This window comes from Triplophysa dalaica, chromosome 12 (assembly GCF_015846415.1).
Source record: "Triplophysa dalaica isolate WHDGS20190420 chromosome 12, ASM1584641v1, whole genome shotgun sequence".
NCBI classification, from domain to species: domain Eukaryota; kingdom Metazoa; phylum Chordata; class Actinopteri; order Cypriniformes; family Nemacheilidae; genus Triplophysa; species Triplophysa dalaica.
Genome location: NC_079553.1, coordinates 16,409,581 through 16,428,712, shown reverse-complemented (window position 1 = coordinate 16,428,712; position 19,132 = coordinate 16,409,581). Strand labels below are relative to the sequence as shown.

General features: G+C 39.2%; 1 protein-coding gene across 1 annotated transcript in view; it reads left to right on the top strand.

Annotated features, from left to right (window-relative positions):
- The window catches only part of ibtk (inhibitor of Bruton agammaglobulinemia tyrosine kinase), a 69,448-nt gene that overhangs the window by 14,229 nt on the left and 36,087 nt on the right, over positions 1 to 19,132 (top strand). Inside the window, exons 12-22 of the mRNA XM_056762623.1 lie at positions 7,336 to 7,950; positions 8,144 to 8,230; positions 8,303 to 8,385; positions 14,879 to 14,916; positions 15,014 to 15,110; positions 15,212 to 15,313; positions 15,954 to 16,071; positions 16,328 to 16,388; positions 16,465 to 16,589; positions 17,465 to 17,601; positions 18,413 to 18,552. Coding sequence (XP_056618601.1) covers positions 7,336 to 7,950; positions 8,144 to 8,230; positions 8,303 to 8,385; positions 14,879 to 14,916; positions 15,014 to 15,110; positions 15,212 to 15,313; positions 15,954 to 16,071; positions 16,328 to 16,388; positions 16,465 to 16,589; positions 17,465 to 17,601; positions 18,413 to 18,552 — 1,603 coding nt within the window. The remainder of the gene's footprint in view (positions 1 to 7,335; positions 7,951 to 8,143; positions 8,231 to 8,302; positions 8,386 to 14,878; positions 14,917 to 15,013; positions 15,111 to 15,211; positions 15,314 to 15,953; positions 16,072 to 16,327; positions 16,389 to 16,464; positions 16,590 to 17,464; positions 17,602 to 18,412; positions 18,553 to 19,132) is intronic.

Genomic DNA, 19,132 nt, shown 5'->3' with positions numbered 1-19,132 from the left:
TTTTCTCAGTTCCTCAGCAGTCACACAGGGACTTTTCTCCACTCTACGCTTCAGGTAGCGCACAGCAGTCGAAGTCAGCATCTTCTTTCTGCCACGACCAGGTAGCGTTTCAACAGTGCCCTTTGCCTTGAATTTGCGAATGATGCTTCCTATGGTGTCTCTTGGTATGTTCAACATCTTTGCAATCTTCTTATAGCCATTGCCCTTCCTGTGAAGAGTAATCACCTGTTCTCTTGTCTTCCTGGACCATTTTCTTGACCTCACCATGTTTGTAACCACACCAGTAAATGTCTAGAAGGAGCTGAGTATCACAGTCATTTTAAAGCTGCCTAATTGGTTGCCTTATTAGGCTTTATTGCTGCTCCCTGATATCCACAGGTGTTTTCAATACCTGATTGAAAACACTTCATTGAACCTCTGTTCTTCAGAGTGGTAGTCTTTAAGGGGTTGAATAATTATGTCAATGAAGAATTCACAAAAGAAACATTTACTACTGTATTACAAAACTAATTGATGTCATTTTAGTTGCATATGGTTCTCTAAGAAGTCCTTGTCGGATTTCATTCTGAATACAATTACAAATGTACACTAAATTCCCTAAAACCATTTACAGCATTGGGGGCTGAATAATTTTGAACACAACTGTATAAGACATTACAATGCATTAAAATGTGTATTACAATGCTTTAAAACCACTTTTATAATAAAATAAATTTAAAGAAAGTGTTACCACATATTTTCATAAAACATAGCAGCCTGTGACATGAGTCCCAGAAACCCTTTGTCTTCCACAATATAAAGTGGCCGTGATCAAAGCAAATTTATTACATTATTTTATCTGATAATCTGATATTTCTTTATGCTTCTTACTGTCCTTGCAGTAGGGTTGATGCTTTTAAAAATGTCTCTGTTACAGTGGAGATGATGGTTTAGAGGGTTAAATCACTCAACTGGTAAATCAAAAGGTTGCTGGTTCGATCCCAGCAGCCACCACCAGTGTGTCCTTGAGCAAGACACTTTACTCAATGTTGCTCCAGGGGGATTGTCCTTGTAATAAGTGCACTGTAAGTGGCTTTGGATAAAAGCGTCTGCCAAATGACTAAATGTAAATGTACTGACAACTGAGGATGTTGCGGGGTTGCGAGGTCTAGCTTTAGACTTTTCATTTATTATTCAATGTTTCTGTTGTCGGACATAAAATACTAATTTAATCACAAGCTGTAATAAGTTTCAGACATGGAAGGAAGGAGGCGGGAACCGGCAAACATTTAAACATTTAATAACAGAAATAATAAAAGCCGGCGGCTCCTCCTTTATCTGAGAGTCGGGGCAAGTTCCCCGTCCCCTGCTCCTCTCACTTGGGCGGACGGACACAGGCTCCGGCCTCTGGCAGGCGGTGGCCGCACTCGGCACTTCCGCCCCCTGCTCCTCCCCCTCGGGAGACGGACGCAGGCTCCGGCCTCTGGCGGACGGCGGCAACTCCCGCTTGGACGAAAGCCACCCCACCTCGACCCAGGGGCGCGGCAGCAAAGTTAGCCGTTCCACCGAAGCTTTGACGGTGGCCGCACTGTGCACTTCCGTTTCCCCAGAGCCACCGCTTCGGGCAGCCACTGGCGGACGCCCTTCGTCCGTGCTGCCCGAACTCTCCGGCACCACAAGGCCACTCGGCGGGCGAGGACTCTCCGACAGCATGTCTCTCCTTCCTCCCAGGTTTCGGCACCAATGTAATAAGATTCAGACATGGAAGGAAGGAGGCGAGAACCAGCAAACATTTAAACATTTAATAACAGAAATAATAAAAGCCGGCGGCCCCTCACGGACGACCGCCGGCGAACAAAACATAAATTCAAAACACAAGAACATAAATATAAACTTAACATAAGTTCGGGCCCGGTCCTCTCTCTTTGACAGTCCGGTCGCTCGTTCCTTTTATATGCTCCCTATCTCCTACGTGATTCGAGCCCGGTGTGCACCCAGCTGGCTCTCATTCACAATTACTCACCGGACTCGAACCACGGTCTCGCCCCGCCTACTCTACTACACAAGCAAATGTTTATGTTCATATGTCCATTCAGTAACAATGACATATACATGTAAAAGGTGTTTTGTACTCACAAGAAAGCTGTGATTTGGTCATATATGTGCTGCTTCACTGAACAGAGAAAACGCAGTGCGAGGCATTTGCCACTTACTGAAAGCTATTATTTATCCAAAAATACGCTATTTTATGAGGTAAAAACTCTGTAAAGACGGCACCACAGCACGCCTGTGTGTATTCGTGCATGGCACGCGGGGAGTGTTGGATGCTTATACACCTCGAGTCTCTGTTGACCACATGTGTGTTTAGCAAAACTGAGCAGGCATTTGAGAGTAAGCTAATGAATAGGCAACACACGTCCCTTTGCCATGGCCTACCTCCTTCCGCTCACAATCACGTTCAGTCCATTCACGATCACGTTCTAATGACACGAAAAGAGAAATAGGGAAATTACAAATCGCCTTTATTGTTGTCCATCAAAATGACAGATTGCCTTCAGATTTTTCCATCACTGGTAGAAGAAATGAATTTTCGGTTGACGCGATCTCTGAAGCTGAGTGGCGCTCGAGCTGCTGAACTGCCTGCTCACTCTGCGCTAGCTAGCTTTGAAAACTACTCGCACTCCTTTACGTGACTTACCCTCAAATGTCTAAAGAGGTTGCTGGTGTAAAAATATTTTGGGTGCTTCCCGCATCGTGGAATTCACATAGTACACGTTTCAGATTGATAATGCATTGTCTATTTCACACACCTTGTAGAACTGCCAGACCGGTGAAGCCATTTTCATAGCGGGTAAAATAAATGTCTCTCAATTTTGCGTCATCTGATCGGCTTTTCTGGATCGGCCTTTTAGAGACCGCCGATCATACTTCCCAAAGTGATTATCGGCCGATGATCGGCCACCGATCAATCGGAGCACCTATATTGATGTTATTGCCAAAACAAAGGCAGTCTTCATAGAAATATTCCTAATATCTGCTTGCTCCAGTGGTTTGTAGAGAGCTGGGCTGAGGCTGTCCAACACAACTCACAAATCCCTCTGGTTACATGTTACCTATGCTGGTGGCCCTTTAAGAAAAACGAAAACTAATCTATCTGCACCCACTGACACCTGCCCCACAGTATCCCAATGGGCTGGCAGGGTGCAACAAACACTCTTAAGAGTGAGAGCAACCTGAATCCAATAAGTGCTGCAGAAAATCCATTATCACGCTAATAGAACAATCTATTCGAATGATAACCTGCTGTTCGCAACAACAAACAAACAAGCAAGCCCTAGCACTCAAGACAATGTCCCTTACCCCAGCTGAACACTGAGGAGCCACGCGTAGTTTCAACCTGCTTGGGAAAGGATGCCATAGCGACCCGCCCATCTGCGACAGCAATTCTCTCCGAACGGGCAGTTTCTGAAGTGGGCCGGGCCGAGTCATCAGGAGACTGAACCAAGGCATCCCCAGCCAGCAGGTGGCCACTAGAATTGAATAAACACTGAATAAAGGGATGGGGGGGGAAAGCGTAGAGAAGGAGGTTCGGCCATTCGTGGACTAAAGCATCCTGGCCTAACGAGCCCTGTGCTGAGAGCCACAGCAGTCAATGTGTTGTTGCCCTGCTGGCAAAGAGGTCTACGGCCGCCGTTCCATAGATTTTCCATAATGACTTAACAACCACCTTGTGCAGACACCACTCCCTGAGTATTAACTTTAGGACTGAGTATTAACTGGACGCCGCATGAGGTTCAAGGGGCCAAGCGCAGGTATGGTGGGTCCAAATTTAACCTACCAAGAGCCAACTTACAAATTCCTGGTGTATTTAATAAATGTAAAGATTTACACTGGCAGCTAACAGAAGTTTTTGGTTTACTGTTCATCAACATACAAGTAAAATAAGCTTCTTGAAGAGGTTTTTCAAATCAGAGTAATTAAAATGACGTAATGCAAAACTTGAGATTGCTGTAATCAAAGTTAACATGCGCTCTATGGGAAAGGCCAAAGATAATATATTAACATGGTGCGCCACTACCATTGCAATAAATTGTAAGAAATGCAATGCTTAAATAGCTGCTTGGGGGCGCTCTTGCTATGATGTCCGAGTTGCATGACTTTCGTTTAACAGATTACACATTAGTCAAGCAGTGTTGGGTAAGTTACTCTGAAAAAGTAATTAATTACTAGTTACTCATTACATATTCAATAGTGTCATTAGATTACTGTCCAAATTACTCTGTCCAAAAAGTATTTAGTTACTCATTACTAATTACTTTTTATATCCTACATCAACCTTGATTAGTTAAGTGATTCAAGGATAGACATGAAACGGCTTATTTAATTCATTCAAATAAATAATATTATTAACTGACCAAAGTATTACATATGTTAGAATTATACATTAAAGCACAGATTTTAAAGTAAGACTTTGAATTATGATGTCAATTACACTATTGCACACGCATATATTTAACAAAGTATTTAGTTTAATTACATCAAAAGTAACTGTAATTAAATTACAGAAAACACATGAGTAATCCCTCACTTTACTTTTTCAAGGGAAAAGTAATTAAATTACAGTAACTAATTACTTAGTAACTAGTTAAACCCAACACTGTAGTCAAGTCAGGTATGAGGCTCAGTTCGTCAGTGGTTGTTGAACTACTGTAAGAAGGTTTTTTTATTCAGTTTAAATGAAGTGATTCTCTTTAATGTAGTTAATGATGATTCGTTAATAAATTAGTTCAGTCAAAAATGCTGATTATCGATGTATTTTTTCTTGAATCTGCTATGTTATCGATTAAAACGTTACTTGGCTAGTTAACGTTAGTTTGTTGACGTCACGCACTGCAACTAACATGCCGAAGCCGTTTCCCATGCATTGTTTTATATGTGGCGACCTGGCATGATGTTAACATTAACGGCCACAATTAGCTAGCGATCCCTGCCATTCAGGTCCCGTGTCACACACAGTCGCTAGCATACCGGTGACAATTTTGTGACGTTGGCACTATATTTAGCGAATTTCAGACCCCTTTGGTCCACAAACGGTGCACAGCTTTCATTCAGTTGGGAAAAGGCTGTTTTCTCTGCATCTATTTTTTGCAGTTTGTGAATGAGGTATAAGGTAAACATTCAGTTGACTGAAACTCAGGCGATTCATCAACGAGTACAACACAGAATTTAAGCATCTGACAATGCATGGGAAACGAGTCCTGTGCAACAAGCTGTCTGTTTGGGTCCTTGAACATGAACAATGTTTGTTGGCTTAGGCAGTGCACTTTATTGGAAAATAGCCACCACTCTTAAATGGAGATGTATGGTGACTTTGTCAGACGATGTCGAAGTATACATCAGGATATAATTTTAAGTGTTTAAAAAGTGACTCATTGTTAACATGTAGGATAATCATGGGTAGTGTGTTTTTAAATTTGTTTCCTATATTGACAACTGAGACAAAAAAGATATTTAAATGGAAACGTCTATGAGGTGTTCACTTGTATTACAGTATGTGACAGTTCAGTTCTGCATGATAAACCTATGAACCTAATGCATATTGTCGCTTTGTGTCGTAGTTAGTACAATTAGGACTGTATTATTTGTGTCCCCTTTAAAAATTGCTCTTGAGAATTTTTTTTAAATTTATTTACCCCCCTACTGGTACATGAGATTGACGCCCATGGATTGATGTTCCAAATTTGGACATGTATGGGATTCAATGAGGAACAAAATTATTTAAACACTATTCTTCACCAAATGTGTAAGAATTATCATGAGTTTTGATCATGATTATAAGTAATATAATCTCCGCCACCCTTTGTAAAGGAAACCAATATAAACCCAAATTGGGATTAACTCAATTCATTATGATCAATTATACTTATCTGGATCAAAATTCATGATTTGGGGAAATCAATTAGTATTAAGAGCGGGTAGCAAGAATCTGCATGTTAAGGGACTCCGGATTATGAGCATGAACTATAAACAACGTCACGTGTGAATTAAAAACAGGTCTTTATTACCTAGACTAGAAACAAAATAATCCAACATACATATACATACAGTTTAACATTATAAGAAGGTTGAAGTTGAAGAAGAGAGATGAACAGGACATGAATTTATGGCAGTATTTAATATTCAGAAGATCAATAGCCTGATCAAACATCAGTTTCTTACTTTAAACGCACCTTTGTTAAAGCGGCTCTGCAACAATGTTTCATGCATCCTGACTTCTTTACAATGTAAAACGTGCTGTCTTCTCATGCTTAACATGGTCAACTTGTCAAAAAACAAGTTGGGTGTATTGCATAGTATTTCTGTGTTCAATACACTGCCCCAGCGATCGTACAGGTTCCGGAAAGTTTTCTTCGAACATATAAAACTGTTTCGTAACAGCTTTTCTTAGTCCCTTATTGAACAATTCTCTAACCACTGAGTTCCAATGCAGTACTCGCCTAATTCAAAATAATCCAATGTATCCAATATATGTTGCAAATGCAGTTTAAATGAAAGAGACACAATTATACCGGGGGCAAACGACCACCAATAGAGCTGTGCACACTTGAACGAGATCCTATGCGAGAATTACAAAAGAGACCGACCGTGACGTAGTCGGGGGTTGATGTAGCTTCCAACACGTCAAGGTCACGTGTGACTGAATTAATACGGGATTGTCAATGTGATGCGCGAGATGCGATTCTTCTACCATGAACTGACCGAATGAAATGGAATATAGCTTCCTAATCAAAATACTTTTCCCCGTACTTATTGTTATCGTAATGGGTATTGTGTCCTTTGTATCGTTATAGTTCACTCCTCAACTGTCACTGCTAAACTGTAATTATTTTGTTATGTAAATGCTGTATTCAATTCATACAAATTTGCCTTATGGTTGCTCTGACACTGGAGACACTATAATCCCACTCCACCACACTTCCCTGTTTGTTTTTAAATGATGGCCGTTTTATGTATTTGGCTAGGGCAGTGGTGATTGAGAACAGAGGTGCGTTCACAGGATTGGTTAGTGAGACTGCCGCACAGAGAGGACAGTTATGCTTTGCTCTGGGACAGACTGGCTGCATGATATAAATATTGCATCTACGTCGCAGTCTTTTATAAAGAGCTAATCACAACTTTTTAAATGGTCGTATAAATAGCCTCTTAGAGAAAAATTTATGTGGTCTCAGCGTTGGTCATAGTGTTGTCACGATACCAAACTTCGGTACCAGTTTGGTATCGTGACAAACATGACCGAAGTTTGGTATCTTGACTACACTTAGTCATGTATTCTGACTGTTTGTTAACTTTCTCCAGCCTGTTCGAAGTGCCTAGTGTCTCCCGGTCCATGTTCTCCCAGGACTTCCAGCATCTCCTGGCTGAAGCCGATGAGACTGACAGTATCCATGATGTGACGCTGCAGGCTGGAGAACGCACTTTCCCAGCACACAAATACATCCTCTCCTTGAGATCCGACTTCTTCCAAAGAGCCTTCCTGCCGGAGGGCTGTAAAGAATATTCTGGAGATGGTGAGGTGAAGAAAGGAGAAGATGCAGTGGGCTGTGACCTGCTGGTGATGGAGAAGGTTCCACCTGAAATCTTGGAGCATGCGCTGTACTTCATCTACACAGACTCCTGTGAAATGCTAGTGCATGGTGCTAGGCCCAGCATCCCTCGCTCCGATCAGAGCACCGACCCTGAACCCCAGCCTCATCTAATCCATAGTTTGCAAGCATTAGGGCTGGAGAAGCGCTCTGCTCTGGACGTCTGCTGTTCCATTACTGCTAAGGCCTGTGAGGAAGCAGATAAGCCTAAAAGCAGGAAAGCAAAGTCTGGAAAAAAGGGCAAGAATGGTGTGGAAGTTGGACAAAACCCTGTCAAGATGCTGCAGGTTGTTGCCAAAAAACTGGGCTTGTGGAGTCTCTCAGCACGGTAAGATCTCAAGAAGGTTCATTTAACAAACTTTTATTTTAGGTGATAAAGTCAGATGCTTAATCATCCCTCACTTTATACAATCAGCATTTCTCTTGCTTTGTCTACTATCTCGTTTATGCTTTTATGGAGCTTGTCACATTGCACAGTGTGGTTGTTGCTGCCTATGAATTTACATTTTCTAAATATTTAGGCTTGATGGAGTCAAATATGAAAATGGGCAGATCATTTTGGTGCAGAAGGCGGCAGGCAACAAGCCAAGATTCAACTGGAAGAAGAGGTTTGTGTTATTTTATTGTGAATCATCAGTCAACTCGTTTTGTACTCCTTTGATTAAAATCTCTGTCATCAGCTCCTACCTCTGTAACGTCACGCTGAGGTCTGAGGATGGGAAAGAGTTTCCTTGTCACAAATGTGTTCTCTGTGCTCGGCTGGGTGAGATGAACTGTTTTTTTAATCATGCTTGTCTATTGTCCAGTAGAATAAAAGTAGTCTTATTCAGTGTTATCTTTTTATGTGCCTGCCTCATTCAGACACTTTATTAAAAACAATAATAGCAAAAATTGACACAGTAATTGAATACAAGAATAATTTCCCACAATACCAATACAAACACTGCACTAAAACATGGGTCAGTTGCATAAGCTTCTTCTACAAGTTTGTCATCGAAATTGCTGGTCATTACCTTATAAATTCTGTTACATAAAAAGGTAGAATGGTGTAATTGAAATCAAAAAATGGAAACGTATTATTCCTAACTAATTGCTAGTAAGTAACCATGTTTCCATCCATTACTTTTTTGCGAAAAAATTTTTAATCTTTAAAATGCCTTTTGTCGATTACAACGATCAACGTATTTTGCGTCCCATTAAGCACCCTGTTCACGCAGACACCGTTCATCATCAGCCTGGTCACACACGCAGTGCAGACACAGCGGGAGAATGGCCGTTAAACAGCTGGAACCTAACTTTCCCCTTGTTAAATGTTTGCAAGTGCTGTCAAATCAGCAAAGAGGTGAAAGCAGAATTCCATTCGCGAATGCAATCCGGTCTGTTTTTCGATTTTGTTCCGGAGGTCTCAATAGGAGATGGGTGTGAAAAACCCTGTCCAAAACGGGAGTGTTGACTGGTATGATTATAATCAGCGTTGATATTCCACGCTGGGAGCAACTACGGCGGGCAAGGGTTTCAAAGATGATGCCATGGTACCTTCTGGACAGGTAGGTACATGTTTTGATTCGATTTTGATGGGTTTTGATTATGTTGCTCATGTAGTTTGTGGACCTTTATGTATAACATCGTTACCCAGGGTCTATGCTGCATCTAATCCCGTTTTAAAGCTGTTTTTTACGTTAGCCGTTTTTGCTATTGTAGGAACCTTATTACATTTACATTTATTCAATTCAATTCAAGTTTATTTATATAGCGCTTTTCACAATGTGTATTGTTTCAAAGCAGCTTTACAGGGGCAAACAGGAAAAACAGAAAAGTTAAAACACAGCACAGTGCATGGTATTTATACAACGAGTAAGATCATTCTAATAAATAATATCTAATTTCTAATTAAATAAATAAATGAATGAATGCAGTCTCCCGGTGAGCAGGCCAACACTGCCCTGCTGTGGTGAGGAACCCAAACTCCAATGATTAATTTGAACATTTATGCATTTGGCAGACGCTTTTATCAAAAGCGACTTTCATTTTATTATCCTATACATTTTTACATAGGTATGAACAATCCCCTGGGATTGAACCCAATGAACCCTTGTTAACGCAATGCTCTTACCACTGATCTACAGGAAAGCTCAGTGGTATTATTAACTTTGATCCAAGAGCTTCTGGTTTGTGCAAGTTCATGTGTTTTTTTGAGGAGGCATGGGTTTGTAGATCACTTCGCATGGATGGTGGGATCATGATTTCAGTGCTAACTGGCTAAATTTTACCAAATAATCTGTTCCGCCTTTAATGGGACTGAAATTCCAACGCTGACAAGAAGAAAGGTGAAATAAAATACATATGTTAATAATTAAGAGCATTGTCATAAAATCGTGAGTCTACTTAGATTTCATGATCAGAGGTGGTTAGGCTGCATTATCCATTAAAATTACAAACATGACACCTGTAAATGAAATTTTTAAAAGTGCAGTTTATTAATATAGAATTTTATATCAAACAATTTAGTTAAATGAAGTGGTTGCATGTTCAATCGTTTATAGACTGCAGTATGCAAAGAATATTTCAATGTACCAGTCTTTTTATGGTATCTAAAAAATGGTTGCATAAAGGACATATGAGCTACTCTTTGTCTAAACCTGCGTTCATCAAATAAAGACAGTTAAAAGACAGTTAAAGTGGTAATATTTGAAATGCAAAAGATTTTTATCATTGAAAGGACTATTAGAGGCAAAACATCTGGAGACAGCAAAATCTGCATATTTGCTTTGTCGATTAGAAAACGGTGCCAATACTGGATGGAAACATGGCTAGTGAGAATCAACAAACAACAATACGAAAGTAAAATGCCGGCAGCTCCCACACGGTCGACTGCCGGCCACACAAACATAAAACATCTAGGCCTGGTCCTCTCTCGTCGTACACTCCGGTCACTCGTCCTTTTATGCTTCCGATCTCCTCCAAAGAGATGTAAGTAGAAGTAAGGTAAGAATAATTACCTATTATTACGACATACTAGTGTTTTTACACCTTCTATGTACATAAACTTGTTGTTGGACACTCCATAAACCAAAGTAGGACCTTAAAAATCATATGCTACTTAGTCTTTAAAGTAATCCTCAATGATGAAATATTTAGGGGAAAAAGTCATTTATACACCTTAAAAACACAAAAAGCAAAACAATTAGGCGTTATAAAGTAATCTTGATCTTTATGAGATAAATTAAACTTATATTTTAATTAATTATATTATGCAGGAATAAACAAAAAATCCATCACAAACTCAAATGACAGCCAGTACAAATATTGCACGAATTTTATGCTTTGTTTTCTTAACAGGCGCAGCTTTTAGTAAAGAGCTGTGGTTGTTTTCTCTATTTGCTTTTGCATAGTGCTCGAGTTAGCAATGGTGGTGATCATATCACACTGTCAATCATTCATCCTCCACTGACTGAACCCTCATATCCTTCAGATAAACAGTAAACACTTGTGGTTAATGTTCTGAAACCTATACGTCTAGCGTCTGTTTACTGTACATAGAGAAACTGTGGGGAGTCACTGTAGCTCACAGCAGCATGCACATATTTTTATGCAGTTATTAGAGTGTTCTGTACAGTAATGAAAACAGGTTGCACCACAACAAAATGTGCACTCACACAATTGCACATGTTAAACTTAGGGAGCATATGAGACTAAAACCAGCCCAGCACTCCATCATGCCAATTAGGTGACAGATATTGTGTTCTCGCGAGACTAATCGGGTATCACAACACCAATGGGGTATCGCAAGATCTCATTCTACATTCAAGTTTTTCAATTCAAGTTTGTTTATATAGCGCTTTTCACAATGTGTATTGTTTCAAAGCAGCTTTACAGGGGCAAACAGGAAAAACAGAAAAGTTAAAACACAGCACAGTGCATGGTATTTATACAACGAGTAAGATCATTCTAATAAATAATATCTAATTTCTAATTAAATAAATAAATGAATGAATGCATTCTCCCGGTGAGCAGACCAACACTGCCCTACTGTGGCGGGGAACCCAAACTCCAATGATTGATTAATAGAGAAAAAAACCTCGGGAGAAACCAGGCTCAACCGGGAGGGCCAGACCCCCTCTGATGTGTCATAGCTGCACTCAAACTGGTGACATGTGATTTAAGTTTAGCATTTAATACCAAATATTGTAACTTCAGCATTAATAAGACAAATAGTCTGTCTTTGCTCTTGGTTGGGGATGTAGTGGTTTGGGCTTGGATGGTCCGATGGTCATATTTCTCTTGGCTGGTGGTGGAATTGCCTTAGATGGAGCTGGGATGGTCAGTCAGTCTGAGAATAAAGAGAATACTTAGCGTACCTGCTGTTTATTAACTATGCATTAAGTGAAAGCTTGGCTGAAAAGATGTGTCTTTAATCTAGATTTAAATTGGGAGAGTGTGTCTGACCCTCGAATAGTATCAGGAAGGCTATTCCAGAGTTTAGGTGCTACGTATGAGAAAGCTCGTCCCCCTTTGGTGGATTTTGAGATCTTAGAGAGCGTGATGGGTTGTAACGTGATAAAAGCTCGGTTAAGTAAGTAGTTGCTAAACCGTTCAGGGCTTTGTAAGTAATTAAAAGAATTTTAAAATCAATACGATACTTAATGGGTAGCCAGTGAAGCGATGATAAAACTGGGGTTATGTGATCGTATTTTCTTGACCTAGTAAGAACTCTGGCAGCTGCATTCTGAACTAACTGTAGTTTGTTTATCGATGATACAGGACAACCACTAAGTAGAGCATTACAATAGTCAAGCCGTGAGGTCACTATTGCATGAATAAGCTTTTCTGCGTCTGCAACACACAAACTATTTCGTAATTTGGCAACATTTCTAAGGTGGAAGAAGGCTGTTTTTGTGATATTGGAGATGTGATTTTTAAATGACAGGTTGCCGTCTAATATAACGCCTAGGTCTTTAACTGTATTTGTTGGAGTAACAGTGCAGCTTTCAATTTGCAGGCTGTAATCGGAGATATTTCTGTTTACTTGATTTTGATTTTTTACTTGAATTGATTTTGGTGCTTTAAGTAATATTTCTGTTAAAAAGGAGGAAATTACTAGTCATCCAATGTTTTATGTCCTCGATGCACTCTGCCAGTTTGGATAGCTTAAAGGAATCATCTGGTCTTGATGAGATATATAGCTGAGTATCATCTGCATAACAGTGGAAGCTAATTCCATGTTTTCTAATAATGTTGCCGAGGGGCAGCATGTATATGGAGAAAAGCAGGGTCCTAAAACCGATCCCTGAGCTAATCCATAATTTACTTGCGTAAGATTTGACGATTTCCCATTTAAATGGACGTATTGATATCTATCTGTTAAGTAAGATCTGAACCATTGCAGTGCCTGTCCCTGAATACAGATATAATTGTGTAAACCATCTAGTAGTATTTTATGGTCTACAGTATCGAAAGCAGCACTAAGGTCAAGCAGGACTAAGAGTGAGATGTTACCTTTACCTGATGCAATAAGGAGGTCATTTGTAATTCTAACGAGCACAGTTTCAGTGCTGTCATGCGGTCTAAAGCCAGACTGAAACTTTTCGTTCATGTCATTATTTTGTAGGAAGGTACACAGTTGAGTTGACACTACTTTTTCTAGTATTTTAGACAAGTACGGGAGATTTGAAATCGGTCTATAGCTTCCAAGTTCATTGGGGTCTAAGTTTGTTTTTTTGATAAGAGGCATAATTACAGCCATCTTAAAGGGCCCTGGGACATGTCCTAGATTAATTGACGAGTTGATTATGTTACAAATGGGCTCAATTACAGCAGGTAGTAACTCTTTTAATAAAGTAGTCGGAATGGGGTCCAATAAGCATGTCGTCGGTTTGGATGTTGCAATAATTTTAATTAAATCTTCCTGATTTATAGGAGAAAAACACTCTAGCTTTTCTTTTTGGGTGACGGTTGAAACTAATTCTTCCGACACACTTGGAGGTTTGGTTTTAGCTATGTTATTTCGTATTATTTCGATTTTCTCATTTCATGAATTCATTGCTACCAAGGTGCGGCGGAATACCCAGGTCAGGTGGAGTCTGTTTGTTTGTTAGTTTAGCAATTGTACTAAATAAAAACCTTGGATTGTTTTTGTTATTTTCTATGAGGTTACGGAAGTGCTCGGCTTTTGCTGCTTTTAGTGCCTTTTTGTAACAGCTTGCACTCTCTTTCCATACATGATCTCGTCACACCCCTAAAAAGCAACTATTATTATAATTTAATTTATAATTTACACAAAGTAATATTTTACACATGCTGTTTCGAACCAGTTTTCTTAGTGAAAACAAAAGAGTATATTTTGCAGAATGGCATATTTTTTTCGATGCATTTTTGGGGACTGGAGCTAAGTTCCTAAGTGACAAAAATAGATTATGAAAGTAGTTTGAAACCTTTTATTATACTTAGTGAGAAACATAACAAAAGTTATGTTGTAAGTCACTCGAATCCTATTTTTTATATTTACTGTTTAGTTTTAGGAGTTTTCTGCCGATCTCATACTAATCTTGAGTACCCATACAGTGGTATTGCATACATAACATCTTTAAAGAGTATTTAATTTGATCAAATTTATATAAGAGATACAGCTGTACGATTATTTCCAGAAAAAGATGAGCTGTTGGAGGCAGGCGGGGGGACGGAACTGCGAGCTGAGCACACAATACATCATCGCATTATCTCTTCATGTTGTTTACATAATGCACTTACGTGCTGATTGCCAACAAAACACAGACATATGACTTCGTTTGACTTACCGTGTGCAGTTCATGTCCTGCATGTTTTAACACTGGGACTGTGCCATCTATCAGTTTCAAACGATTTCCAAAACCAGAATAATAACCACCGTTTATATACCATCCATCACTGAAATGCCGTGAACCAACAAACACACCTCAACTTCTCTCACTATCACAAGAGTAACGAGCTGGAGCTGCAGGCCTACAGCGCAGCAAATTTTGGTTGGCGCGTGGTTGGGCTATTTTTTACTCCTTGCCATGGAGAATTGCCCAATAAAAGGAACAGGATCCCATTTACGAAACAGAGATCCAGACTTATAAAAACTTTCTGAAACAAGTTGAGGTGGTGGGGGAGTTATCTCGCCTTTAAAAACATAAGTCACATGGGATTTTAATTGACATTCCTAACTGATCAATACATCAATCAGTGTTATCATATATACCGTATGGTGTTTCAAAAATGAATGTCTTTTTTTGCAGAGTACTTTAACAGTATGCTGGGCAATCCCTGGATAGAGGTATCAAGGCAAATATGAGAATTGATCTCCCTGAACCATTTTGTTTTTGTCAGTTATGTTATTTGTGATGTAATTTATGTGTGGATGCCCCCTTCAGGCCACCAGCTGCACTGCACTAGACATGCAAATCCCCTCCGAGATCCTACAGGTTATTCTGGAGTACATCTACACTGATGAGTCCACAACTGTCAAAGGTTTTTATCTTTGTGAAAGTTTTCAACCTTATTGATGCATTAACATAATGTCCTGTGTATTCAACACAACTGTGTCATCAATGTCTCTGTCTCTTTCCCAGAGTCTTTAAGTGTGGAGTTTGTCTGTAATGTCCTTGTGGTGGCTGATCAGTTGTTGATCACTAGACTAAAGGAGATCTGTGAGGTCACCATTACTGAGAACTGTAAGTTTACTTTATCTCCCTGCCTTAGATAAACTGCCTCTACTGGCGTAAAAAATAAATTTACCCATATGGAAAATTATGTGGTCATGTGATCACCTTTCCAAATATGCATGCACGTTTTCAAGGAACCTAAAATGAAGGCAGAATATTTACAGGGCTCTCTATATAGCAAAGAAGCTGTCATGTTCCAAAAAAAACACAACACACCATTACATTGCTGTTCATGTGAAGGAGTTGTTCACCATAAATTTTTATTTTTCATGATAATTCAATCACCCATGTCATCCAGTACGTTTGTTTATTTCATTTTTGAGGAAAGGTTTCCAGAATTCTCAGCCATATAATTCACTTAAATGGGGGGCTGTTTGTTAAGGTCCAAATTTCTGTTTCTTTGCAGCTTCAAATGGCTCTAAACGACAGCCGATAAATAAGGGTGTTGTCTAGCAAAACGAATGGTAATTTTCCAAGAAAAACTAAAAAATTATATACTTTTTAAACTTAAATATATAACTTGAAATAAACGCATGAACGGCTTATATGGCAGGTGGGTGAGTGAACTATCAAGAAATTAAAATTTTATATTGAACCACTCATTTAATGGTGCGTATGAAATGTTTATTGGATGGTGTTTTGTGTGCAGTGACACTGAAAAATGCATCTGAATTGCTGGAGTTTGCCACAGTGTACAATGCCCAGCAGCTCAAACTGTCCTGCCTGCAGTTCATTGTCCTTAACATGGCAGCACTACTGGAATCCAAGTGAGATCAAACCCATCTTGCACAAATGCTTCACACCTTACATCTAAGTATCCTATGTGTTTATCATGTAAAATATGTAATATGTTTATTGTAAATCTTATCATTGCTAAAAATGTCAGGCACGACATACAGCAGCAGCAAACCACCCAGTTTTATTAAATATTTTATTACGTTAAATTTAGCCTGTTACTAAGTTCTGATCCGAAATGATCAGTCTGTCCAGTGTCTCATTCATCTGTCTGTCTGTCCTTTTTAGAGCTTTGGAGATTTTGAGCGATTATGTTTTGCTTGGGCTGACCGCAGCTTACAGGAAAATGGTGAGTAGAAATAATTGCTCTCTGGTTCTGTATAGCACTGAAGCTCAGTGTATCTGACAGCGGCATCTTCCGACAGATCCCAGCTATGCAGAGACGTGTCATCACACCATACTCCAACGCCCCCGATCTCAGCACCTTTGAGGACAGAGAGTGGGACTCAGCTGTGGACTGTAAAAGCGGCTCTAATATGGATCACTCCAGGTGTAAATTCAGTGATGATGAACCGAAATGAAATTGTTAGCCGAAAATAGATATTGAAAATTCAGGTTGGACTTGGCTAAAAATTTAACCTGAAAATTAATTTTATAAATACTTATTAAAACAATTATGCAAAAAAAATATTTTAAATACTACCCCTTTAACACACTTAAAGGTCCAGTGTGTAATTTTTTTGAAAGGAAAGATTTTACAGTCAGTTGTGTGCAACAGAATGAAATTAAACTTTTTTTACCAGTTATTCAAATGTAACGCTTTAGAAACCTATTATATGCATTGGAATAGTAAGGTGACTCACAAAAAACTCAGCACCTCTTGGTTTAAAGTTTATTTTTTGCTACAAAATCATTTTGATGAAAACCACACAAAATGGAAATGGATCTCTATTCTGTTTATTTACTGAAAACTACATAATAATTTACTGTCAGAGTCACTGATCATTCACAATGACATTCAAAACAACTATATGTGAAGAGTTAAAAACATGCGTGAGTTGATGCATGTGAAAAAGAAACATTAAGCTGTGATCACGCGTTACACAAGGCTTGCGAACCATTTTTTGACTGATGGTTTTGACCTTTTCTGCTGTTTTATTTATTCGTTTATTCATTGGCATGCATGATCGTCCTTTGACAATGGCTAGTGTGAGAGGGAAATAATGAGATATCATGAGTGGAGAGTTGGGGCGCCAGAATTGTTCAGCCCTTTTCTCTTTTGGCAAAAAAGGGTAATGTCAATTTTGATTGAAAAATGTTGGTACATCCCTAGAATTCAGTGCCACGCTGAATATATAAATATCTGAAATGTGGATAAGTAAAGATTGTCTAGCTGAAGTAGAGTTCTCACTGTCTTTACTATAGTGATAATCTGCTGAAGAAGGCCAAAATGAGGGCAAAGAGGAAACCACGGCGACGCTCTGACAGTACCGGTGGATACAACTTGTCTGATGTTATACAGAGCTCACCTGTTGATGTCACCCAGAGCCCGCCTATTCCAGGTTAATCTGCTAACCTTACGACCCTGCTATGGCAACATCACCGTCACTATTAAATTATGATTTTATTTATTCAATTATTATTTTTATTGTTTGAGCTTAAGTATTAAAGTTCGACATTGAACTAATTCATCTGTGTATTATTTTTAGAATTTACTTATAATGGGGTATATTCACACGGGACGATGATGTACTTCTGCTCAAATCTCAGCCAGTTAGGTCACTTCTGCTCTCATAGCATTAAGGGGATTTTTCACCAAGTGATAAAGATGTATTTCGTTAGAAAACGTAACATTTCGGTGAACAAACTACACTACGGTTTAACATTGTAAAGTGCCTCTATGATCATGCTTCGAGTGAGTGCAAAAGTTCACTTTAGTTTTTTTTCATATTTGTTGATATATCTTGTAACGGATAACGTGAAGTGCTTCTCCTTTTCGGTATGTATGGCGAAGTGTTTGAATAATTTGACTCATGTTATTGACCGTAATCCTGTGTGCATCCTGAAGCGAAACTCATTGGTCCCTATGGACTCTACGTCCACCGGATGTAACGGCCTGACTGAGATCAACCTGTATGCATGTACCCCATTTCCAACTAACGGAAATTAAAATGGGTAAAAATCCCTTGAACTAACCTTAAAGGAAGGACCTGAGCTATATGTAGGAACTGGATTCTTATAAAGTATTTGACCGGGCAATATGCCCTACAACCACTCCATACACCTTAGAAACAGACAGAACATGGCTCAGCCTTTAAGAGAAAAGCAACAGTACGTTTGAAATGGCTGTTATTAAATTAACATATCTAACAGGTTTGAGATATTCAGTGAAGGCAAGTTCAGTGGAGTCTCTGCAGGAGCTCATCACATCTGACTCAGAGGGCAGTTATATGGGAGTTGGTAGCCCTAGAGACCTGCAGTCCCCCATCTTCCTGGATAGACCTGACACACAGGTAACACCTGGATACTCTTATAGAATAGACGTGGATTTGATACAGTTAGTGATGTACACTAATGGTCAAAGGTTTTTGAACATTTGAGTGAAATGTTTCTCGTTATTTAAAAAACGTTTGATCCGAAAGTGTATGCTTAAATGTCTGAACTTAGTTTAGTAGACTTAAATATAATTTTGCAAACAAACATTCTTTATCATGACAAAATTAACATTTTATTTAATACATTTATTTTGAAATGGATGACTTTGACTGAACCAATGAAGAAAGAGCAGCCAATAAGAGCACAGAATAGATATGAACTCCTTTATTATTGTTTAAAAAGCATCTCAGGGTAAGACCTCAAGAAGCTGCTTGATGAAATGACAAGAAAACATTTCTGCAAATTCTAGTCAAAAGGTGAAGATGATAAAATATTAAATACAAGTGTAATTGTTTTTTTTTAGTTACAACTAGTGGTGGGCCGTTAACGGCGTTAACACCGTTAACGCAGTGAGACTCTTATCGCGCGATAAAAAAAATGTCGCCGTTAATCTATTCTCAAAGTTGGGTTTGGAGCTGGGTCTATACTACGCAAGCT